The sequence below is a fragment of the Pongo pygmaeus genome, chromosome 19 (genome assembly GCF_028885625.2).
Source record: "Pongo pygmaeus isolate AG05252 chromosome 19, NHGRI_mPonPyg2-v2.0_pri, whole genome shotgun sequence".
Lineage (NCBI taxonomy): Eukaryota > Metazoa > Chordata > Mammalia > Primates > Hominidae > Pongo > Pongo pygmaeus.
Genome location: NC_072392.2, coordinates 19712669 through 19738579, shown reverse-complemented (window position 1 = coordinate 19738579; position 25911 = coordinate 19712669). Strand labels below are relative to the sequence as shown.

The following is a 25911-nucleotide window of genomic DNA, read 5'->3' as shown; positions in this document are numbered from 1 at the left end:
CAGGCGCCTGTAGTCCCAGCTACTTGGGAGGCTGAAGCAGGAAGATGGCATGAACCCAGGAGGCGGAGCTTGCAGTGAGCTGAGATTGCACCACTGAACTCCAGCCTGGGTGGCAGAGTGAGACTCTGTCTCAAAAACAAGAACAAAAAACTACTGCTTTGGGCCAGGCGCAGTGGCTCATGCCTGTAATCCTAGCACTTTGGGAGGCCGAGGGAGGCGGATCACGAGGTCAGGAGTTTGAGACCATCCTGGCTAACATGGTGAAACCCCATCTCTACTAAAAATACAAAAAATTAGCCTGGCGTGGTGGTGGGCGCCTGTAATCCCAGCTACTCAGGACGCTGAGGCAGAAGAATCACTTGAACACGGGAGGCAGAAGTTGCAGTGAGCCGAGATCATGCCACTGCCCTCCAGCCTGTGCAACAGAGCGAGACGCTGTCTCTAAAAAAAAAAGAACTTCTGTTTTGGATCAGGGGCTGGCCCAAGGCCTGCTTCTGTGTGGTCAGCAAGTCAAGAATGGTTTTTATTTATTTTTTTTTGAGACAGGGTCTTACTGCAACCTCCGCCTCCCAGGTTCAAGCGATTCTCCTGCCTCAGCCTCCCAAGTAGCGGGGATTAGAGGTGCCCGCCACCATGCCTGGATAATTTTTGTATTTTCAGTACAGACGGGGTTTCACCGTGTTGGCCAGGCTGGTTTTGAACTCCTGACCTCAGGTGATCCACCCACCTCAGTCTCCCAAAGTGCTGGGATTACAGGCTTGAGCCATTGCATCTGGCCTGGTTTTTACATTTTTAAATGGTTGCGGGGGAAAAAAAAAGGAATCGTATTTTATGACATGTGAAAGTGAAAAAACATTGAAACATGAGTGACCTCAGTGAAGGCGTTGGGGGTATAGCCACACTCATTCATTTACGTACTGTCTATTGCTGCTTTCGTGGTACAACAACAGAACTGAGCAGCTGGGACAGCAAATATGACCTGCAAAGCCTGAAATATTTACCATCTGGCCCTTCACAGAAAAAGTTTGCCAGTCCCTGACTTAGAAGCAGAAAAGGGGCTAAGAATCAGTGATTCTCCAGGTCCGCTAGAGACAGAAAGAGTGCGTAGGGTCTACCTAGACAGCTGCAACAGGGAACCTGGGAAGACCCGGAGAGAAACTCCTCCAGCACAGAGAGTAACAAGGCCAGGAGATGAGGAGGGCTCTGGGTCTGCACCTCCCAGGGAGAGCAGCTGAGACCCAGAGGCAGAGAAGATGGCTCCAACCAGTCTTCCTGGGAATCAGCATGCTTGTCCAAGTTTTCACTAAAAGCCACATCCAATGCAGGAACAGGTTGGATGGACACGTATATTTGCATATGCAATAAAAGTAATTTGCATGTGCCTACTCCTTGGAGAGCAGAGCACAGTGAGAGGAGGAGAGGACCTGTGCCCAATAGGTCCAGAAGGGGGCGCCTGGCCACTAATGCCTCTAGCTGGCCACAATCTCCACCACACACACCGGGGAGGTAGACCTCCCTGCCACCTTTCTCCCTTTCTTTGTGTGCATGTGTGTGTGTATTCCCAAAAAGCCAAAGGGCCTTGGAGGCCAGGACCATGGCTCGTGCTCATCTATACAGAGTATACAGAAGTGCTTAGTAAGTGCTTGTCATCTGAATGGCTGCTGGGAGGGGAGACCTGGCATCAGCGCCGAAACTCCCGACAGCCATTGCCACACTCCCTGCTGCTCCATCCTCAGGGACTGGGCTCAGTATCACAAAGGGTGAGGCTGGGAAAACATGTCAGCACCAGTGCCCAGGCTAGGGAGAGGAATGACTCTTAGGAATGTTCTGGGCCAGGCAGGAGGAATTTGGGGGAGGCCCCAAGCTCCGCAGCAGGCTCTGGTTTGAATGATGACACAGAAGGGCTGGGTGCACTGTAGCATCTGGGGTGCTGGGAGGGATCTGGGCCCTGTTATCTCCCACAAATATTTTGGTTCTGTTGCTTTCCCAGGAGCTGTGCTCAAAGGCAGGAAAACTGATGGACGGCCTCCCCACAGTCTCTCTAGCCTTTGCCAAGATTATATTTATTTATTAACAGCCGATCGCACAGTGTGAGATACTGGTTAGGGGAAGGGTTGGGGCAAACGCCAGGACCCCTCCCTACAAAACACTCAAAGGACGAGGTGCTGCAATTCATGGGGGCTGGAGTGCAGGGCCATCCTTGAGGCAGGAGGCCCCTCTGGGTCCAGGGACAGGGGAGGCTGGGTAGACCAGAGGGAGGGTAGCTGGCAAGGAGAGATGCTGGGCACTGATACTGAGTCCTAGTGAACAGCCTGGAGACAGGGACTGGGGGGAGGGCAGGCAGGGGGGCGTTTCTCACCGAGAGCTGGTCATCGTTTCCCAGGGGACTCTTCTTGATGAAGCTCCACAGTAGATGGCAATGTTGCAGTGGTGAGTATTTTTTCAGCATGTTGATCCCCTGTTTGATCTCTTCCTCCTCGTCCTAGGCAAATGGGAGGAGCTGAGCCCTGAGACTCCCCCCACACTCCCTTCTCGCTGGTCCAACCCTCCCACTGCCCAGCTAAACTCCCTACCTCCGTGACATCCGTGACCTTGATGGCAGCCAGCTGCCCAGTCTTGACATGCCGACCCTGCAGGACAGAGGGATCTGAGTCTATGCTCAGAGAGCCGAACGCAGAGAGGGCTTGACTCTAGGAGACACAGCTTTTAACTGTTTTCTTTTTTTTCTTTTTTTGAGACAGAGTCTTGCTCTGTCGCCCAGACTAGAGTGCAGTGGCGCGATCTCAGCTCACTGCAAGCTCCACCTCCTGGGTTCATGCCATTCTCCTGCCTCAGCCTCCCAGACAGCTGGGACTACAGGCGCCCACCATCAAGCCCGGCTAATTTTTCATATTTTTAGTAGAGACAGGGTTTCACCGTGTTAGCCAGGATGGTCTCGGTCTCTTGACCTCATGATCCGCCCACCTCGGCCTCCCAAAGTCCTGGGATTACAGGCGTGAGCCACCATGCCCGGCCCAACTGTTTTCTATCTTACAAAGTGCCCCTCGGCCGGGCGCTGTGGCTCACACCTGTAATCCCAACACTTTGGGAGGCCGAGGCAGGCAGATCACTTGAGACCAGGAGTTCGAGACCAGCCTGGCCAACATGGGGAAACCCCGTCTCTACTAAAAATACAAAAATTAGCCAGGTGTCATGGTGGGCACCTATAATCCCAGCTACTCAGGAGGCTGAGGCACGAGAATTGCTTGAACCTGGGAGGCAAGCCGAGACCGTGCCACTGCACTGCCACCTGGGGGACAAAGCGAGACTGCTTCTCAAAAAAAAAAAAAAAAAAAAAAGGAAAAAAGAAAGAAAAAAAGATAAGAAAAAAAGAAAGTACCCCTCATTGTGGCTACACACCTCAGTGAATGTGCTGTTCGTGGGAGTGGACAGAGGGAGGCGCTCCCGAGCCATCATGGCCAACAGAAAAACCACCTACAGTGGACTTCCAAGTTACAGGCTCAATAAAGGCGAAGGGGCTCCTCCCATAAAAACTCACGACAGATGAGGGAGAAACATTTATGTTCGTTCCAGCCTCTCTGGCTTGGACTTTCTACAGTCTGAAAGTTAGAGCAGGGCACGAAAGATACTTCTCCACACTAATGGAGGATGGAGGGAGTAGGAGAAGGAGGCTAGGGAGGGAGGGGCTCTGCCTCACCCTCTTCTCCTAAGCAAGACAAAATGCTGCGGTGCTTTCCTGACTCACCAACTCTGGACCAGGAGGCCTCTCCCAGAATCAACTTCACCCACAAAGCTTTTTATTCTTGTTGACAGGGAAAGAACAGAGACAGAGCTGAGATTTTAGGGAACTCAGAGAAACACAGACGGGCCAGCCGACATGTGCTAATGCTCCTGTCACCAGTCCTAGTGGGAAGAAACTTCCTCTTCTTGAGTGTGTCCCAGCCATTGCTCTCCTCCCCCAACATCCTTCTGAAATTCCTACTGGGAGCATCTAAGGCTTGGAGAGGAAAGCCCAAAGGCTTCCTGGGGAGGAGCAGGGTGGAGGAAGGTGGCCCCTCATGGGGATGGACTGGCTTTGCCAGCCCATGGGTAATTTTTATCCTCAGCCATTCAAGACCCCAAGCCCAGAGACGCAGGAGCAGATGGCACCACTATTCCCACGGCAACAACAAGGCAAGAGATTGCGGGTGGGGTGCCTGTTTCCCCAAAGTTTGCAAGAGAAGTAGCCTAAGAGAAAGGCAGGTGGTCTCAGTGACACAGGAAACACAGGGCTAGAGATGCAGAAGAGACTTGTGACAGTATCCAGCACTCTGTCTGGAGATGAAAAAGCCACGGGCCCCAGGAGGCTCCAATCAGAGGCAGCATTCACCCTGAGCATCCTCATTCCCCGCTGGAGCAGCTCCCCCTATCCAAGTGTGAGCAGTGGTCAGGCCACCTCACTCCCCGCTGGAGCAGCTCCCCCTATCCAAGTGTGAGCAGTGGTCAGGCCACCTCACTCCCCGCTGGAGCAGCTCCCCCTATCCAAGTGTGAGCAGTGGTCAGGCCACCTCACTCCCCGCTGGAGCAGCTCCCCCTATCCAAGTGTGAGCAGTGGTCAGGCCACCTCACTCCCCGCTGGAGCAGCTCCCCCTATCCAAGTGTGAGCAGTGGTCAGGCCACCTCACTCCCCGCTGGAGCAGCTCCCCCTATCCAAGTGTGAGCAGTGGTCAGGCCACCTCACTCCCCGCTGGAGCAGCTTCCCCTATCCAAGTGTGAGCAGTGGTCAGGCCACCTCATTCCCCGCTGGAGCAGCTCCCCCTATCCAAGTGTGAGCAGTGGTCAGGCCACCTCATTCCCCGCTGGAGCAGCTCCCCCTATCCAAGTGTGAGCAGTGGTCAGGCCACCTCATTCCCCGCTGGAGCAGCTCCCCCTATCCAAGTGTGAGCAGTGGTCAGGCCACCTCATTCCCCGCTGGAGCAGCTCCCCCTATCCAAGTGTGAGCAGTGGTCAGGCCACCTCATTCCCCGCTGCAGCAGCTCCCCTATCCAAGTGTGAGCAGTGGTCAGGCCACCTCATTCCCCGCTGCAGCAGCTCCCCCTATCCAAGTGTGAGCAGTGGTCAGGCCACCTCATTCCCCGCTGGAGCAGCTCCCCCTATCCAAGTGTGAGCAGTGGTCAGGCCACCTCATTCCCCGCTGGAGCAGCTCCCCCTATCCAAGTGTGAGCAGTGGTCAGGCCACCTCATTCCCCGCTGGAGCAGCTCCCCTATCCAAGTGTGAGCAGTGGTCAGGCCACCTCATTCCCCGCTGGAGCAGCTCCCCTATCCAAGTGTGAGCAGTGGTCAGGCCACACGAGAGGGCTGGGCTGGCCAGGCCAACCTAAAAGCTACCATCGGTGGCTGAAAACATGCCACTTCTGTCAGGGACAGAGGCAGCTCAAAAGCAGGAAGCCTGAGCTCTGGCTCCAGCAGGCCCGCTGTGGGAGCACAGGTCACTTCCCCTCTGCAGAAGGCCACCCATTAGGTCCCAGTACCTCAAAGTCCTGTGTCTCTTTGTGGTCCAGGGAGAAGCCAAACCCACACCTCTGGCCTTAGCTCTCTCTGAATCCCAGGAGAGTTCTGACACACAAGGCCGTATGCCTTTCCACCTGCTCTCACTGCTGCAGGCCACCCTGCGTGGCTGCTGGCCTGTTCCCACCATGTCCGCGATTGGCTCTGCACTCAGATAGAGAGAGGCATCAACAGTGCCTCCTCCTGGGTGCTCTTTCCTCTCCCCGCCTCTACCTTTCCAGGGCCCCAGCCTCTGGCATCTCCCATAGCCCCCCTCAGACCTACAGACCAGAAACCTACTTCCTTCCACTCCTCCCAAGAGTGCCCTGCAGATGTGGAGGTCATACTTCCACACCATTCATCTCACCTCGTACACCTGTCTGTAGGTTCCATTGCCAACCACCTCCACAAGCTCAAAGATCCTAGCAGGGTCCTAGGGGCAGGGGACAGGAGGGAGACAGAAGAATACTGTGTCAGGAATTTAGAAAAGGATTACAGAGCTAGATGGGGGTAAAGTGGTATCCAGTCAAGATATGAGAGTGAACACCAGCACATCAGGAGGGCACGTGGCGGGAACCCTGGTGGCTGGCTGCCCTTTTCCTGGATTGATTCAGAGTGAATGTTCTATGGGAAAAGTTGGAAGAAGTGAGTGGCCAGGTGCGATGCTCACGCCTGTAATCCCAGCACTTTAGGAGGCTGAGGTGGGTGGATCACGAGGTCAGGAGATCGAGACCATCCTGGCTAACACGGTGAAATCCCGTCTCTACTAAAAATACAAAAAATTAGCCAGGCGTGGTGGTGGGCACCTGTAATCCCAGCTACTCGGGAGGCTGAGGCAGGAGAATGGTGTGAACCCAGGAGGCGGTGCTTGCCGTGAGCCGAGATTGCACCACTGCACTCCAGCCTGGGCGACACAGCAAGACTCCATCTCAAAAAAAAAAAAAAAAAAAGTGAGAGAACGTGGAAGTCAGAGCCCAGATGGCTTTTCAAAGACATGTTCCCAATTTCAAATCCACTGAGAAACTGCATCTGTATCCTCATCTGCAAAATGAGGGTGCCTGAGTACCTTCCTCTGGGGTTGGTACTCACATTTTAAGTGAAGAAATGCCCATCAAATGCTTCAGATGGTTCCTGGCGCCAGAGCGTGTGCCCAGTAAAAGTTAATGACCATTATTATCTTACTTCTTAAAAGCAGGGATGAGGAAAGCTAGCAGGGAGCAGGAATTTCAGGGTCACAATCCTTTTGTCCTTCCCTCTTCCCAGTCCCCCTGAGACTGAGGGCTTCCAGGCCAGGGTTTGGGGCAATCAGGGGCAAAGGGACCTGGAGGGAGGGAGTGAGCAGGTGATGGTGAGAAAGGGCCTCTGAGAAGGGAGAACTTTCTGTTCCTACTTTTCTGAGCCAAGCAGTGCCAGGAGGAGAGGGCCCAAAGGGCTCGAACAAAGCCTCTAAAGAGGCTGGTTCTCCCCCTGGACCAAGAGCAGGCAGGCCTGGCCTCAGCAACACAGCTGCTGTCAGGAGGCCACCCGCACCCTCCTGGCAGAACCTTTTTTTTTTTTTTTTGAGAGAAAGAAGTTGGAAGGTGGAGCTGCAAGCTGAAGAGAGATACAGCCCTGTACTGTCCACACTCCTGCACATCCTACAGAACGATGGCTCTTTTTTTTTTTTTTCTTTTGAGACTGAGTCTCACTCTGTCACCCAGGCTGGATGCAGTGGTATAATCATAGCTCACTGCAGCCTCAGTCTCCTGGGCTCAAGCAATCCTCCCACCTCAGCCTCCTGAACAGCTGGGACCACAGGCCTGCACCGCCACTCCTGGCTAATTTTTTTTATTTTTAGTAGAGACGGGGTGTCACTATGTTGCCCAGGCTGTTCTCAAACTTCTGAGTTCAAGCAGTCCTCCTGCCTTGGCCTCCCAAAGTACTGGGATTACAGGTGTGAGCCACCACGCCTGCCTCAGAGCCAACAGTTCTGACAGTTCTGGTGTTTCACAGGGCGGGCCCGTCCCCACCGCTGCGGGGACCAAGCGGAGGCAGAAAGTAAGGATGGTACTTAGGAATAAACTCTCCTGGCAACACGTGGCCTCTGTGCTGACAATACTAAAAGCATACAACTAAAACTCCTTTCCCCTTGATTTTGAAAGCTAATATAGGGTTTCTGGGAGGAAAAAAAATCCCACAACCAAAAAACCCCACATCCATGCCAATAAAAGCACTTCATCCACTGAAGTAATAAGCCCAAGGGAGATGACTTGTGCGTGTTGAAGACCAGAGAGACACCAGCCCAAGGCTTTTAAAAAATGTCCTCAATGTGCACTTTTTCCATTTTCTCAAAGAGGAGCTGGAGAGCAGAGATGTGCCCCTGGTACCCTGTGTGTGCCCTATCAGAGCATGTACCACAAGGCATTGTGACTCTACATTTACTTGTCTGATTCACTGGAGAAAGGGACTGAGCCCTCCTTGCTCACCAGATGTCTAGCACCTTGCTGAGGCCTGGCATGCAGCAGTCTGAGAAAACACCCCAGCCTGCTCGGGAGGAAGTAATGACAGAGCTGAAGGGGGTTCCTTCTCTGTGCTCTGAAGGGGACTGGGCTGACCAGACCAAGAACTTTGTGAGTCTACATTCAATTATTTGGCTTCAGCTAAAGTTATGAAAAAAAAAATTCTTGGCCGGGCACGGTGGCTCACGCCTGTAATCCCAGCACTTTGGGAGGCTGAGGCGGGCAGATCAAGAGGTCAGGGGATTGAGACCATCCCGGCTAACATGGTGAAACCCCGTCTCTACTAAAAATACAAAAAATTAGCCAGGGGTGGTGGTGGGCACCTATAGTCACAGCTACTTGGGAGGCTGAGACAGGAGAATTGCTTGAACCAAGGAGGTGGAGGTTGCAGTGAGCCGAGATCACACCACTGCACTCCAGCCTGAGCGACAGAGCGAGACTCTGTCTCGGAAAAAAAAAAAAAAAAATCTTAACAAATTTATTCATTTTTTTTTTAAATGGAATTTTGCTCTTGTTGCCCAGGCAGGATTGCAATGGCAAGATCTTGGTTCACCGCAACCTCCACCTCCTGGGTTCAGATGATTCTCCTGCCTCAGCCTCCTGAGTAGCTGGGAGTACAGGGGTGTGCCATCACGCCCAGCTAATTTTGTATTTTTAGTAGAGACACGGTTTCACCGTGTTGGTCAGACTGGTCTCAAACTCCTGACCTCAGGTGATCCACCCGCCTCAGCCTCCCAAGGTGTTGGGATTACAGGTGTGAACCACCTTGCCCGGCCCAATTTTTTTTTTTTTTTTTAGAGTCACATGTTGCTCTGTTGCCCAGGCAGGAGTGCAGTGGCATGATCACAGCTCACTGTAGCCTTGAACTCCTGGGCTCAAACAATCCTCCCACCTCAGCCTCCCAACACATTAATATTATAGGCATGACCCAGCATGCACAGCTAAAACAACATTTAACAGGCGTAAATCACAGCAGGATCCACAGGAAAGAGAGGCATAAATCACAGCAGGATCCACAGGAAAGAGAGGTGTAAATCACAGCAGGATCCACAGGAAAGAGAGGCGTAAATCACAGCAGGATCCACAGGAAAGAGAGGCGTAAATCACAGCAGGATCCACAGGAAAGAGAGGCGTAAATCACAGCAGGATCCACAGGAAAGGAGGCGTAAATCACAGCAGGATCCACAGGAAAGAGAGGCGTAAATCACAGCAGGATCCACAGGAAAGAGAGGCATAAATCACAGCAGGATCCACAGGAAAGAGAGGTGTTGTCACTGCAATGCAGAGGGCTAACGAGAGGTCTTTCTCACCCTGAGAACTGCAAGGAACCTGAGAAAAGTCATCTCATCTGTCTTCAGTTCTAGATTAGAGGCTCAAAGACCATAGAGTTCCCTATAGAGCTGCCCAACAGAAGAACTCATCCATTCCGGGGCCTCTGAACTGACTGCTGGGAAGTCCTTTCTTGAATCAAACTGTAGTTCTTTCTGAGACGGAGGGAGACAGGAAAAAGGACCTATGGTCATAATTTTCTGAACACTCCTAATCTAAGAGGGAAAATACTGTGGGCCTGTTAGAGCTATAATGATCTGTCACCATCAACTCAAATCACTACAAGTACATTTTAATTTTGTAACCTTGACTCCCAATCTGTCTCCTTCCCCTATGTTTGGGCGGCACTGAGGGATGAAGGAATATTTGAGGTCAGACACCCTGGGTTTGGATATTGACATTTAATGGGTTTCAAGTCGGTTTCCTGAAAACTCCTACTGGAAAGGGTGATTCAGAGAAGCAAGCTGAGGTCCCGCACGCGGCACTCTGATTGTGGTCTCTCACCCCCTCCCCACCCAGACGCTCCATGTTTCAATAGCAGCACCGCTTTCCCACCACAGTCCAGGCTCTGCCTAATCCTCCTCCTCCTCCCTTTCCTGTATCGCAGCCACCCTGTCCTTTCTGCCTTCAAAATGTGCTTGGCTTGTCCACCACCTCAGACCAATCCCTCATGTCCTCCCTCCTGGAGCTCTAGCCTCCCCCATGTCTTCCTTCTGCTGCCACTGATTTAATTCTTCCAAAATGGCGCTTTCCTGATTTTACTCTTCTGCCCAGAACTGGTAGTGGGGCTCCCCAATGCTCAGAGAATCCCAACACCTCAGCCTGCTATTTAATGATGCCCCATTATTATCCAACCACTAAATATCTTCTGAGTGAGCGCCTCCATTTGCCCTGCACTGGGCTAAGCCCTAAGCAGGGAAAACCTGTAAGGTAATTGTATCTCATTTCATTCATCCATTGCATATTTCTTGAGCACAAACTATGTAGTAACTCCTGAATTAGACACAAAGGGAGCTCACCGATATATGAGAAATATAAAACCTTATAATTTTATAGATTGGCCAAGTACTCAAATATGAAAATGTGGCAGTCTACGATTATATATTATAACAGCAGCCGAAAGCACAAAAGCCGCTGAAATGCTGCTTGGTGTGGCGGAAAGAGCACGGGAGGGGGTTTTCAACTCTGGCACCAGTCATGTGTCTCTGCGCAAGTATTTAACTGTTTGAGGCCTCATTCCCCTCCCACAAGCTAAGAGGGGGTTGGATTGTGTAAAAAGTCCACTTTAGGGTTGGGCGTGATGGCTCATGTCTGTAATCCCTGAACTTTGGGAAGCTGAGGAGGCCAGATCATCGGAGGTCAGGAGTTCGAGACCAGCCTGGCCAACATTGTGAAACCCCGTCTCTACTAAAAAATACAAAAATCAGCTAGGTATGGTGGTGGGCACCTGCAAACCCAGCTGCTCGGGAGGCTGAGGCAGGAGAATTGCTTGAACTCAGGAGGCGGAGGTTGCAGTGAGCCAAGATTGTGATACTGCACTCCAGCCGGGGTGAAAGAGTGAGACTCCTTCTCAAAAAAAGAAAAAAAAAGAAAAGAAAAAAGAGTGGTGAAGACCATGCTGTGTTGTGGGAGAGCAGTCTGGGTTTGAATGTTGAATCGGGGATGTTAAAGGATACACAGGTACATTCTATTGTCATGCTGTGCTGTGGGAGAGCGGTCTGGGTTTGAATGTTGAATCGGGGATGTTAAAGGATACACAGGTACATTCCACTGGGCAGTTAGAAACAAGGATCTGTAAATACAATTTACAAGCATTTGTGAGCGTGAGAGTTGGAGACACAAACAAGATATCCAGGGAGAGTGTGGATGGCCACGGGCAACATGTGAGAGCAGCAGAACAGACGCCAGAAGAGGAGATGGTCATGGAGGCTGCAGGGGGGATAAGGGGAGTGATGGCCTTGAATGCAGCAGAGCAGCCAGAGGGCACTGAAAAAAATCTCACTGACCTCAGCAGCTAGGAAACCACTGGGAACTGCCACTGTGTGAGCAGAGGGCAGACAGCGGGGGCTGGAGGAGACAGGAGTGTGCTGAGGAATTGAGGGCAGCACCCTTTCTGGAGAAGTCTAACCTTGAGAGGAAGGGGGTAAATCAGATGACAGCTAGAGCTGGCAGCAAAGTCAGACAATAGGGTTTTCAAAATAGGGAAGATTGTTCATGATTATGGAGAGGAAGAAGCCAAAAAGGGTGGATGTTTGAGGAGTTGATTTTTCTTTTGTTTTTGAGACAGAGTTTCTGTCACCCAGGCTGGAGTGCAATGGCGCGATCTTGACTCACTGCAACCTCCGCCTCCCGGGTTAAAGCGATTCTCCTGCTTCAGCCTCCCAAGTAGCTGGGACTACAGGTGCGCACCATCACACCTGGCTAATTTTTTGTATTTTTAGTAAAGACGGGGTTTTACCATGTGGTCAAACTGGTCTCGAACTCCTGACCTCGTGATCCACCTGCCTCGGCCTCCCAAAGTGCTGGGATTACAGGCGTGAGCCACTGCGCTCAGCCAATTTTTGTACTTTTTATGGAGACGGGGTTTCACCATGTCACCCAGGCTGGTCTCCAATCCTGAGCTAACGAGATCCACCTGCCTTGGCCTCCCAAACTGCTGGGATTACAGGGGTGAGGCACCATGCCTGACTCTGTCCATCCTTTTTTTTTTTTTTTTTTTAAAGACTTAGTCTCATTCTATCGCCCAGGCTAGAGTGCAGTGGTGCGATCTCAGCTCACTGCAACCTCCACCTCCTGGGTTCAAGTGATTCTCTTGCCTCACTCTCCTGAATAGCTGGGATTACAGGTGCCCACCACCACACTTGGCTAATTTTTTGTATTTTAGTAGAGACAGGATTTCATCATGTTGTCCAGGCCAGTCTCAAACTCCTGACCTCAAGTGATCCACCCACCTCGGCCTCCCAAAGTGCGGGATTACAGGAGTGAGCCACTGTACCCAGCCTGTCCATCCTTTTGATTGGAGCCATCCTAGTAGGTGTGAAGTGGTATCTCATTGTGGTTTTAATTTGTATTTCCCTCAGGAGGCTGCGGCAGAAGGATCCTATAAGTCCAGGAGTTCGAGGCTGCAGTGAGCTATGATCATGCCACTGTACTTCAGCCTGGGCAACAGAGTGAGATCACCGCTCTACCCCATCTAGAAAAGGATGGACAGTCAAAAGTGTTGATGAGGGCATGGGAAAATTGAAATTGTCATACACTGCTGCTGGGAATGTTAAATGGTCCAGCCACTTTGGAAAACAGTTTGGCAGTTCCTCAAATGTTAAACAATGAGTTATCATATCACCCAGCCATTCCACTTCTAGGTAGATACTCAAGAAAACTGAAAACATATATCCACACAAAAATATGTAGATGGATGCCCACAGGAGGATTATTAATAACCAAAAAGTAGAAACAACCCAAATATCCATCAACTGATGAATAGATAAATGTGGTATATCTATATAATAGAATGATATTGGCAATAAAAAGAAATGAAGAGCAGGTATGGTGGCTCGTGCCTATAACCCCAACGCTTTGGGAGGCAGAAGTGGGAGGATCACTTGAGGTCAAGTGGTTTGAAACTGCTTGGCAGGTTTGAGACCAACCTTGGCAAGACAATAAGACCACATCTCTACAAAAATTTAAAAAATTAGTGAGGCATGGTGGCATGTACCTGTAGTCCCAGCTATGTGGGAGGCTGAGGTGGAAGGATCCCTTGAGCCCAGGGGCTGAAGGCAGTAGCGACCTATGATAGCACCACTGCACCCCAGCCTGGGTGACAGAGTGAGTGAGACCCTGCCTCTAAAAAAAAAAAAAATTAAAAACAAACAAAAAAAGGAATAAACTACTGCTAGATGTTGCAACATGGATGAACCTTGAAGACATTATGCTTAATGCAAGAAGCTAGTCACAAAAGGCCACATATTATGTGGCTACATTTATGTGTAATGTCCAGAATAGGCAAATCTAAAGAGATGAAAAGTAGATTAGTGGTTGCCAGGGGCTGGGAGGAAGGAGAAAATGGGTAATGACTGCTAATGCATACGGGGTTTCATTTGGGGGTAATAAAAAGGTTCTGAAATGAAATAGTGAAGATGGTTGCATAAGTCTGTGAGTATACCAAAAACCACTTTAAAATATTTTATTTTAATTTTTGTTAGTTTGTTTTTTGAGACACAGTCTCACTTTGCTACTGAGGCTGGAGTGCAGTGGTGTGATCTCAGCTCACTGCAACCTCCGCCTCCTGAGCTCAAGCAATCCTCCTGCCTCAAACTCCCAAGTAGCTGGGACTAGAGGCACACACCACCACACCTGGCTAATTTTTATATTTTTTGTAGAGATGGGGTTTCACTATGTTGCCCAAGCTGGTCTTGAACTCCTGAGTTCAAGTGATCTGCCCGCCTTGGCCTCCCAAAGTGCTGGCATTACAGGCATGAGCCACCACACCTGGCCTAAAATATTTTAAAAGGGTAAATTTTATGGCATGTAAATTATATTTCAGTAAAGCTGTTATTAAATATAATAATCCTTCAATATCACTAATAATAGGAGAAATGCAAATCAAAACCCAATGAGATAGCATCTCACCCCAGTTAAAGGGTTATTATCAAAAGATAAAAAGGATGGGCATAGTGGCTCACACCTGTAACTGTAATCCCAACACTTTGGGAGGCTGAGGTGGGAGGATCACTTGAGCCCAGGAGTTCAAGACATGCCTGGGCAACATAGTGAAACCACTCCTCTACAAAAAATAAAATAGTCTCAAAAAAAAAAAAAAAAACATTGGCTAGGTGCAGTGGCTCACGCCTGTAATCCCAGCACTTTGGGAGGCCGAGGCAAGCAGATCACAAGGTCAGGAGATCGAGACCATCCTGGCTAACACGGTGAAACCCCATCTTTACTAAAAATACAAAAAAAATCAGCCAGGCATGGTGGCGGGAGCCTGTAGTCCCAGCTACTCGGGAGGCTAAGGCAGGAGAATGGTGTGAACCCAGGAGGCGGAGCTTGCAGTGAGCTGAGATCGCACCACTGCACTCCAGCCTGGGCGACAGAATGAGACTCCAACACACACACAAAAAAAATGCAAGACCTCAAACTATTAAATTTATAGAAGAAAACCTAGGAAATACCCTTCTCGACATTGGCCTTGGCAAAGAATTTTTGGTTAAGTCCCCAAAAGCAATTGCAATAACAACCAAAAGAGGTGGAATCTAATTAAACTAAAGAGCTTCTGCACAGCAAAGAAAACGATCAACAGAGTAAATAGACAACTTACAGAATGGGAGAAATATTCACAAACGATGTATCTAATATTCAGAATCTATAAGAAAAACTTAAATCAACAAGCAAAAAACAACCCCATTAAAAAATGGGCAAAGGACATGAATAGACACTTTTCAAAAGAAGACATACAAGTGGCCAACAAACATATGAAAAAATGCTGATCATCACTCATCATCAGAGAAATGCAAATCAAAACCACAATGAGATGCCTTCTCACATTAGTCAGAATGGCTACTAAAAAGTCAAACAAATAACAGATGCTGATGAGGCTGCAGAGAAAAGGGAGCACTTATACACTGCTGGTGGAAATGTAAATTAGTTTAGCCAGTGTAGAAAACAGTTTGGAGATTTCTCAAAGATCTTCAAACAGAGCTAACATTCGACCCAGCAATCTCATTACTGGATATGTACCCAAAAGAAAACAAATCATTGCACCAAAAAGACATGTGCACTCATATGTTCATTCCAACACTAGTCACAATAGCAAAGACATGGAATTAACCTAAATACCCATCAATGATAGACTGGATAAAGAAAATATGGTACATATACACCATGAAATACTACACAGCCATAAAAAAGAAGGAAATCATGTCCTTGGCAGCAAGATAGATGCAGCTGGAGACCATTATCTTAAGCAAACTAAGGCACGAACAAAAAACCAAATACTGTATGTTCTCACTTATCAATGGGAGCTAAACATAGAGTACACAGAGACACAAAGATGGGAACAACAGACACTAGGGACTCCGAGAGGGGTGAGGCAGGTGGGGGACAAGGCCTGAAAAGCTAACCATTGAATACTATGCTCACTACTTGAGTGATGGGATCAACTGTACCCCAAACCTCAGCATCGCACAATATAGCAATGTAACAAACCTGCACAGGTACCCCCCCACAATCTAAAATAAAATATATATGTACACACACACACACGGAGAGAGAGAGGGACTGAACATAACCTATCATGCTGTACTTTGGTGAGGTAAAAAAAAGTTATTTTAAGTAAAATGCACATGGCTATTGGTTTTCAAAAAGACTATGAACCATCTGACTTTCACCACTTTTTTTTGGCTTCCTAATTCGGAGAGAACAAGCCTATGAGGCATCATAGACAAACAGGTCTAGACACCATATTTTGTGAAGAGTAAATAAAGCAGACACATATTTATATTTCTAATTTTACAGAGATTTAACAATTTAATAAAAATTACTCCAGGCAAAATGAGTTTTGGGTTTCATCAAATGTAAAATGTTTTGAAAACTAATCCAAAATATTCACACACACACACACACACAATCACACCAGCAAGAAATACTATTCTTATGATCAAGATTGGAAGCATCTTATTTTCTATCTCTTCCCTGCAATCTCATTATGACTAGGTTACATCATAAAAGGGCACTAATGAAAATGTGAATTGCCTTTGCATATCCACTCTGGCAGCTGCCTCGGTCCATTTCTGTCAGGTGGGGGACAGCACAGGTGGCATCAGTGGAGTCATTCTTGAATGACTACTCTTTTTAACTGTTTTCTTCAATTTCCTGTTACCATTCCTATTTCCTTTATGCTAAACCTCCTGCAGGCAGCCACCTCCCTCTAGCTTTGTATTCTTTCCAGTGTTCTTGGCAGCATGGCTGACGGGCTGGGGAGGCTATAACCAAGGGGCCTTCCTTCATGGTATGGTCCAGCCTCGGAACGGGGCGGAGGCAGAATGGACAGGGTAGCAGGAAGAACAAACAGGGGTCTGAGGCGAGTTTATACTTTGGGAGCCCCTATTACTGGTCAGTAACATGACAGGTTTTCTTTTCTTTTCTTTTTTTCAGAGAGGGTCTCCCTCTGTCACCCAAGCTGGAGTGGAGTGGCGCTATCACAGCTCACTGCAGACTTAAAACTCCTGGCCTCAAGCAATCCTCCTGCCTCAGTGCTGGGATTCTTTTTCTTTTTTTGACATAAAGTGAAAAGAAGGTAATGGCGGTGGCAGATACAAGATATATATATAATCTGGGTAGATTCTGGTTTTAAGACATATGACTGCTGATATGACGGAGACTCCCAGCCCTGCTAATTTACTATCTGGGCTAGGTCTTGGCTGAGGCTGGGTTTTCCCTGCCAGCTTCTTTCTTTCTCTGTCCCCACCTCCCCAAAAGGTTTGAGGCTGGGAAGGGAGTGTTGTGGTGCCAGAATCTTCGAAAGGTTTAGCAAAATATTTTAAGAACGCAGTAGGAGTTGGTGATTTTAAGGAGGGTTTCTATTTAGTGTGAAAGATACAACAATAAAGCTTCTGCAGGAAAACATAGGAGAGTATCTTCATCATCTTGGAATAAACAATGTCTTACACAGAATACAAAAAGCATTAACCGTTAGAGAAAAGATTGATGAATTAGACTTAAGAACTTTGTTCACCAAAAGAAGAACATTTAAGGCACACTGGATGAAGGTATTTGCCACACAATTATTTGACAAGGGACTTATATCAAGAATACATAAAGAACTCTTAAAAGCAATAAGGAAGATAATGACAATCTGATTTTTTTTTTTTTTTTTGAGACAGAGTCTCTCTCTGTCGCCCAGGCTGGAGCGCAGTGGCACAATCTCGGCTCACTGCAACCTCCACCTCCCAGGTTCAAGCGATTCTCCTGCCTCAGCCTCCCAAGTAGGTGGGATCACAGGCGCCCACCATCACGCCTGGCTAATTTTTGTATTTTTAGTAGAGACAGGGGTTCACCATGTTGGCCAGCCTGGTCTCGAACTCCTGACCTCAGGCTATCTGCCATCTCAGCTTCCCAAAGTGCTGGGATTATAGGCAGGAACCACTGCTTCCAGCCGACAATCTGATTTTATAAATGGGCAAAAGTTCATGTTCTGCTTACAGAGCCAATAAATCTCACCCCCCAAACAAACAAGGATGATGGTTTCCAGCTTCATCCATGTCCCTGCAAAGGACATGAATTCATCCTTTTTTATGGCTGTGTAGTATTCCACAGTGTATATGTATCACATTTTCTTTATCCGGTCTATCATTGATGGGCATTTGGGTTGGTTCTATGTCTTTGCTATTGTAAATAGTGCTGTAATAAACATACGTGTGCATGTGTCTTTATAGTAGAATGATTTATATTCCTTTGGGTATATACCCAGTAATGAGATTGCTGGGTCAAATGGTGTTTCTGGTTCTAGATCCTTAAGGAATCGCCACACTGTCTTCCACAATGGTTGAACTAATTTACATTCCCACCAACAGTGTAAAAGCATTCCTATTTCTCCACAGCCTCATCAGCATCTATTGTTTCTTGACTTTTTAATAATTGTCATTCTGACTGGTGTGAGATGTTATCTCACTGTGGTTTTGATGTGCATTTCTCTAATGATCAGTGATGTTGAGCTTTTTCTCATATGTTTTTTGGCCACATAAATGTCTTCTTTTGAGAAGTGTCTGTTCACATCCTTTGCCCACTTTTGGATGGGGTTGTTTTGTCTTGTAAATTTGTTTAAGATCCTTGTAGATTCTGGAAATTAGACCTTTGTCAGATGAATGGATTGCAAAAATTTTCCCCCATTCTGTAGGTTGCCTGTTCACTCTGACGGTAGTTTCTTTTGCTGTGCAGAAGCTCTTTAGTTTAATTGGATCCCATTTGTCAATTTTGGCTTTTGTGGAAATTGCTTTGGGTGTTTTAGTCATGAAGTCTTTGCCCATGCCTATGTCCTGAATGGTATTGCCTAGGTTTTCTTCTAGGGTTTTTGTGGTTTGGGGTTTTACATTTAAGTCTTTAATCCATCTTGAGTTAATTTTTTTATAAGGTGTAAGGAAGGGGTCCAGTTTCAGTTTTCTGCATATGGCTAGCCAGTTTTCCCAGCACCATTTATTACAGAGGGTATCCTTTCCCCATTGCTTGTTTTTGCCAGGTTTGTTGAAGATCAGATGGTTGTAGATGTGTCTTGTTATTTTTGAGGTCTCTGTTCTGTTCCATTGGTCTCTATCTCTGTTTTGGCTACTGTAGCCTCGTAGTGTAGTTTGAAGTCAGGTAGCATGATGCCTCCGGCTTTGTTCTTTTTGCTTAGGATTGTCTTGGCTATACAGGCTCTTTTTTGGTTCCATATGAAATTTAAAGTAGTTTTTTTCTAATTCTATGAAGAATGTCAATGGTAGTTTGATGGGCATAGCACTGAATCCATAAATTACTTTGGATTTATGACCAATGTATGACCAGTTTCACAATATTGATTCTTCCTATCTATGAGGATGGAATGTTTTTTCATTTGTTTGTGTCTTCTCTTATTTCCTTGAGCAGTGGTTTGTAGTTCTCATTGAGGAGGTCCTTCAAGTCCCTTGTAAGTTGTATTCCTGGGTATTTTATTCTCTTTGTAGCAATTGTGAATGGGAGTTCATTCATGATTCAGCTCTCCGCTTGTCTATTGTTGGTGTATAGGAATGCCTGTGATTGCTGCGCATTGATTTTGTACCCTGAGACTTTGCTGAAGTTGCTTATCAGCTTAAGGAGTTTTGGGGCTGAGATGATGGGGTTTTCTAAATACAGAATCATGTCATCTGCAAACAGAGACAATCTGACTTCCTCTCTTCCTATTTGAATACCCTTTATTTCTTTATTTTGCCTGATTGCCCTGGCCAGAACTTCCAATACTATGTTAAAAAGGAGCAGTGAGAGAGGGCATCCTTGCCAGACTTATCTTTAAAGAAAGTATTTGCAAAACACACATCTGAAGAAGAACCTGCATGCAAAATATACCAAGAACTTGCGAAATTCAAAAGTAAGAAAATAAACTACATTTAGCAAATAGACAAATATATGTAGTAATACCTCCCAATAGTAGATATTCTGATGGAAAATAAGCATATAAAGACATGGTGAACACTAGGGAATTAGGAGAAAAAAGTAATGCACTGTACGCTAAGGAAAGCAAATTAAAACAGCAATGAGATAGATAGCCTATATATCGATTAGGACAGTTATATAAACAACAAACAAGCAAAAGCCAGCACTACCAATCCTTGGTGAGGATACAGAACAGGAACTCTCCTTCATTACTGGGGAGACTGCAGAATGGCATAGCCACTTCACAAGATAGCATGGCATGTTATTGCAAAGGAAACTGCAGCATCACATAGTATGCAGCAACCGTGCCCCTACACATCTACCCAACTGGTGTGAAAACACATCCACATACAAACCAACAAGAAAATACACACAGCAGCTTTATTCACAATGACGAAAACCTGGAAGGAATCAAATCGTCCTTCAGTGAACACATAACCAAACTGTGTCGCTTGTAACCCGAGGCAGGAACAGGTGATGGAGACACATGAGACCTTTAGGGTGCAGCAGAGGAAATGGGGACAGACACATGAGAAGGCAGACTGCAGCCACAAGGATTTCAGATATAAAAGGAAGACACTGACCACATGCACATGGTATGGCAGCACTTGAGGACAGATATGTCTGCAGGCATAGGGCAGCTGGGGAATGAAGACACTTGAGGATGGATATGGACCTCTAGGTGATGAGTGAAGACCCAGGTATCCTGACATGGGCCATATGGACAAGGAATGGATACACATGAGGGAAGACATGGGCTACGTGCAGAGGGACCAAAGACAAATGAAGACTGGCATGGGAGGCAGGCGTAGGGGAAGGAGACAATCTAAGCAAGATCTGTACTGTAGGCTGAGAGGATGGCAAAACCTGACAACACACAAGGGCAGACATGGAGAGAACCTGCAGAATTCAGGCACTGAGATGGAGATACACAAAGCAAGGCATGTTTGCAGGGACACAGGGGTGAAGACATTGAGAGACAGTGCTGCAGGCACAGGGGTTGGAAACAGCTGAGTGCATACAGGAGATGCTTAGATCAGAGCTTAGTGGAAACGTACACCCTAAGTGAGGATGTCAGAACAGAGAGAGACTGAAAATCAATCATCTCAGCTCCCTTCTCGGGGATCAAAGCTAAGGAACAATCCAATTGGAAGTATACCGAATAAAGGCAATAAAAAACATAACAGCAGACATCAATAAATAAGCAAAAAATAAAGCACAACAAAAACAAATCAACAAATAACATCAATAAACCATTAGTCAATGTGATTAAGAAAAAGAGAAGTTAACACAAACCATCAATATCAGAAATCAACACAGACACATTCCTCACTGGGCCTGTGGACCTTAACAAGAACTTAAGAGGACTTTGTGAAATATGTGGGTCTAAAAATTCAACAAAGAACAAAATGCACCACATTTAAAAACCAACTTACCCAAACTGACCCAAACATAACATGAAATAGAAAAACTCCTAGTCTACTAAACAAATCAAATAAATTCTTGGAAAAAAAAATCAAATCAACAAACAAAAATGTTCCACAAGTAAAACTCCCAGCTCATAATTATGGAATAGTCCATACAAAGAAAAACACTAAAATGAAAATAAAGATAATATTTTTAAAATTTGTTGTGTAGCTGGCATTACATTGAGGACACAATTGGACCAGGACACATTATGGAACACAAATGAATAAAATTATGTCACCTCTTTCATAAACAGTATGTATCTCCTTTTTAAGAAACAGAGCTGGGGCCAGGTACGGTGGCTCACGCCTGTAATCCCAGCACTTTAGGAGGCCGAGGTGGGCAGATCACGAGGTCAGGAGATCGAGACCATCCTGGCTAACACGTGAAACCTCGTCTCTACTAAAAATACAAAAAAAAAAAAATTATCCAGGCGTGGTGGCAGGCGCCTGTAGTCCCAGCTACTTGGGAGGCTGAGGCAGGAGAATGGCATGAACCCGGGTGGCAGAGCTTGCAGTGAGCCAAGATCGTGCCACTGCACTCCAGCCTGGGCAACAGAGCGAGAGTCCATCTCAAAATAAATAAATAAACATAAATAAATAAATAAATAAATAAACAAATAAATAAAGCTACAAATATTCTAAGCAAAATATTATATGAATGAAGCCACCTATGAAAACACAGTAGATCAATACTAAATGGAATATACACCAAAATGCAAGGTCCTTAACATTCAAAATAAATCATGTAAGTCAACCCATTAGCAGAAAAATACAGGAGAAAATAGTAAGATCATTTAGCTGAAAAGTTTTTTAAAGCATTTAATAAAATTTAAAATTGAACCACAAACACACACAAAAAAACTTGAGTAAAATATAAAAAAAGAACGGGCCAGGCACCTGTAATCCCAGCACTTTGGGAGGCCGAAGCGGGCAGATCACCTGAGGTCGGGAGTTCGAGACCAGCCTGACCAACATGGAGAAACCCCGTCTCTACTAAAAATACAAAATTAGCTGGGCATTGTGGCACATGCCTGTAATCCCAGCTACTCGGGAGGCTGAGGCAGGAGAATCACTTGAACCCGGGAGGCGGAGGTTGCGGTGAGCCAAGGTCGTGCCATTGCACTCCAGCCTGGGTAACAAGAGTGAAACTCTGTCTCAAAAAAATTAAAAATAATAAAAAAAGAAGGCAACTTCCGGCCGGGCATGGTGGCTCATGCCTGTAATCCCAGCATTTTGGGAGGCAAGGCAGGGGGATCACCTGAGGTCATGAATTCAAGACCAGCCTGGCCAACGGGTGAAACCCCGTCTCTACTAAAAATACAAAAATTAGCCAGGCATGGTGGTGGGTGCCTGTAATCCCAGCTACTCAGGAAGCTGAGGCAGGAGAATCACTTGAACCTGGGAGGTGGAGGTTGCAGTGAGCTGAGATTGAGCCATTGCACTCCAGCCTGGGCGACAAGAGCAAGACTCCATCTCAAAAAAAAAAAAAAAAAAGCAACTTCCTTAATTTGATGAAATCTGATAAAGTCTAATACTAGCCAATAACAAATAACATAATTAACAGAGAATTATGGGAAGCTTTTTCCCCCAGTGCAGGACCAGACAAGGATGCCTGCTATCACTCTTTAATCAGCTTTGCAGTGGAAAAACAATACGGTAAGAAATAAAAAGGCATTAGGATTAGTTTTTAAACCAAAAAAATTGTCATTATGTGTATATGACACTATTACATGCCTAGACAATCCCTGAAAACCCCAAAACTGTTACAATTAATAACTTACTGGATACATCATTGTTACAACCAGATTACTATATACTAGTATGAAACCAATAGAAAATGATGATCAAACTAGAGAACAAGTATCTATGACAAAACGAGCCAATAAAGGATCAATTTGCAGATTTAAGATAAATCCTTCAAATCAATATAAAAAAAAGGACCCTACAAAAACACGCACAAAATGAGCAAAGCATATGAAGAAAAGTAAGGCACAGAAGCCAATAGACATTTGCTAAACTCTACCTCACATGAAACCCTCCACTGCAAGTTCCAGGTGAGAGGATCCCTACAGAAACACTGCAGGGCAGGATCCCAGGAGGCAGGACCACCGGGGAAGTGATGGAGCCCCTGCAGTGGGGAGGGTCTCAGGCCCAAGAGGGCCAGGTGGCTCCAGACCTCCTGCTCCAGCTTCTCCTTACTCCCCACACAAGGCACAACACCACGTGAGTTCCCCGATGCAGGGAGTATTCTGACTGGCCATGTCTTCTCTGCCACTGTGCAGCCTGCTGAATGGCAGCCTCCTTGCCCATTACATCATTCCAGGCTTCCCTTTCATGGGTCACCTTCTCCCTCCCAACACAATGCCAGAATCCACCCCAGGAGGATAGGGACCGGGAACCAAACTGTGGCACCATGAGTGGAGACCCTGGAGGCAGACATGGGTGTAGGCACAGAGTGGAAACATGCTAGGCCTGGCCGACGGGTGACAAGCACAGAGGATGGGGACATTCAAGGGCAGACACGGGCTGCACGCACAGGAGAGAAGACCTGGGCTACAGTCACGGGGCATCCAGACAAAAAGGGAGCTCACTGGCTACAGCTGCATGGCAGAGAGGCACACCAGGGACAGACATCGGTACAGGTGCAGGACAGAGGAGTAGGTGAAGTTTGGTGTGGGCAGGGGGCACAGAGATAAAGACACCTGAAGGTAGATGTGGCTGTAGGCTGAAGGGTGGAGTCACAAAAGTCCTAATGTGGGCTGCATGGACAAGGGCTGGAGACACAGGAAGACAGGCATGGGAAGCAGGCACACTCAATGACAGGCCTCTGCTGCAGTAACAACAGACGGAGATACCCAATGAAAGAGACTGGCTACAAGTACAAACACTGGGGATAGGAGTTTTGGGCATAGTCTCCTGGGAGAAATGATCCAGATAAAGGACAGAAATGGGCTGAAGGCACAGGAGAAGGAGACACACGAGTGCAGACATGGCCCAAAAAGCGTGGATGAAAACACTGACTGTGGACATGGATTAGGGGGACAGAGAATGTAGCAAACATAAGCTGGCATGGGCAGAAGCTCAGGGGACAGACAGACAAAAACATCACAATGGGCTGCAAACACAGGGATTGAGGCACTGGAGGACTGCTACTGCCTGAAGGCTAAGGAGATGGCAACATTCAAGGCAAGCAATGTGCTGCAAGCACACAGGATGGAGACTTACACGGCTGGCACGGGCTGCTGGAGCAAGAAATGGAGACTTCTGACAGGGGGCATAAAGTGCAGGCAGAGGACAGACCAGGTGACGATACACAAGGGCAGACGTGGGCTTCCGTCATTATGGGATGGTGATACCGGCGAGAAGATACAGGCTTCAGGCACAAGGATGGAGACACACAAGGCCTGGCATGGCTGTAGGCGATACAGGGTGGAGACACTGGGAGGTCAACGCGGCTGCAGACACAGGGTTTGGAAACACCTGATGGAAAATGTGAGCTGTCAGATAAATCCCTGCTTAGAGAGAAATTTACAGCCTTAAAGGAATGTGTTAGAATAGAAAAAAAGATTGACAATCAATCACATAAACTCCCTTCTCAAGAATTAAAAATAATCAAAATGAAAGAATGCAGAGTTAAAGTAATAAAGAGCAGACATCAATGAAATAGGAAAAAAACTGCAACAGAAACAAATCAAGGATAAAAGTTGGTTTATAGGGTCGGGCGCGGTGGCTGACGCCTGTAATCCCAGCACTTTGACAGGCCGAGGCGGGCGGATCACAGGGTCAGAAGATCAAGACCATCCTGGCTAACACAGTGAAACCCCGTCTCTACTAAAAAATACAAAAACTTAGCCGGGTGGGGTGGCGGGCACATGTAGTCCCAGCTACTCGGGAGGCTGAGGCAAGAGAATGGCCTGAACCCAGGAGGCGGAGCTTGCAGTGAGCCAAGATTGCACCACTGCACTCCAGCATGGGCGACAGAGTCAGACTCCGTCTCAAAAAAAAAAGTTGGTTTATAAATATTAATACACTTAATAAACCACTAGTGAAACTAACTAAGGCAAAGAGAAAAGACACAAAAAACCAATATCAGGAATCAAAACAGAAGCCCGCTCTATAGAGCAGTGTATTAAGACACTAGGAGGGTTCTGTGAAATACTTAGGACTACAAGTCTGACAACAGAGATCCAAATAATATCACATTGAAAAATACACTTACTAGGCCGGACATGGTGGCTCATGCCTGTAATCCCAGCACTTTGGGAGATCGAGGCAGGTGGATCGCCTGAGGCCAGGAGTTCGAGACCAGCCTGGCCAACATGCCAAAAACCTGTCTCTACTAAAAAATACAGCCGGGCACTGTTGCTCACACCTGTAATCTCAGCACTTTGGGAGGCTGAGGCAGGTGGATTACGAGGTCAGGAGTTCGAGACCAGCCTGGGCAACATGCCAAAAACCCGTCTCTACTAAAAAATACAGCCGGGCACTGTGGCTCACACCTGTAATCCCAGCACTTTGGGAGGCTGAGGCAAGTGGATCACGAGGCTAGGAGTTCGAGACCAGCCTGGCCAACATGCCAAAAACCTGTCTCTACTAAAAAATACAGCCGGGCACTGTTGCTCACACCTGTAATCTCAGCACTTTGGGAGGCTGAGGCAGGTAGATTACAAGGTCAGGAGTTCGAGACCAGCCTGGCCAACATAGTGAAACCCCGTGTCTACCAGAAACACAAAAATTAGCCCGGTGTGGTGGCACACACCTGTAATTCCAGCTACTCAGGAGGCTGAGGCTGGAGAATTGCTTGAATCCGGGAGGCAGAAGTTGGAGTGAGCCAAGATCGCACCACTGCACTCTAGCCTGGGAGACAGAGCGAGACTCTGTCCCCCAAAAAATAAAAATAAACTTACTAAAATGGACACAGAAATAAC

The 25911-nt window shown here is 47.2% G+C and overlaps 1 protein-coding gene across 1 annotated transcript in view; it reads right to left on the bottom strand.

The window, feature by feature from the left end:
• Positions 1 to 25911, bottom strand: part of LOC129017511 (misshapen-like kinase 1) — a 51453-nt gene that overhangs the window by 23303 nt on the left and 2239 nt on the right. Inside the window, 3 exon segments of the mRNA XM_063657028.1 lie at positions 2360 to 2482; positions 2574 to 2630; positions 5894 to 5959. Coding sequence (XP_063513098.1) covers positions 2360 to 2482; positions 2574 to 2630; positions 5894 to 5959 — 246 coding nt within the window.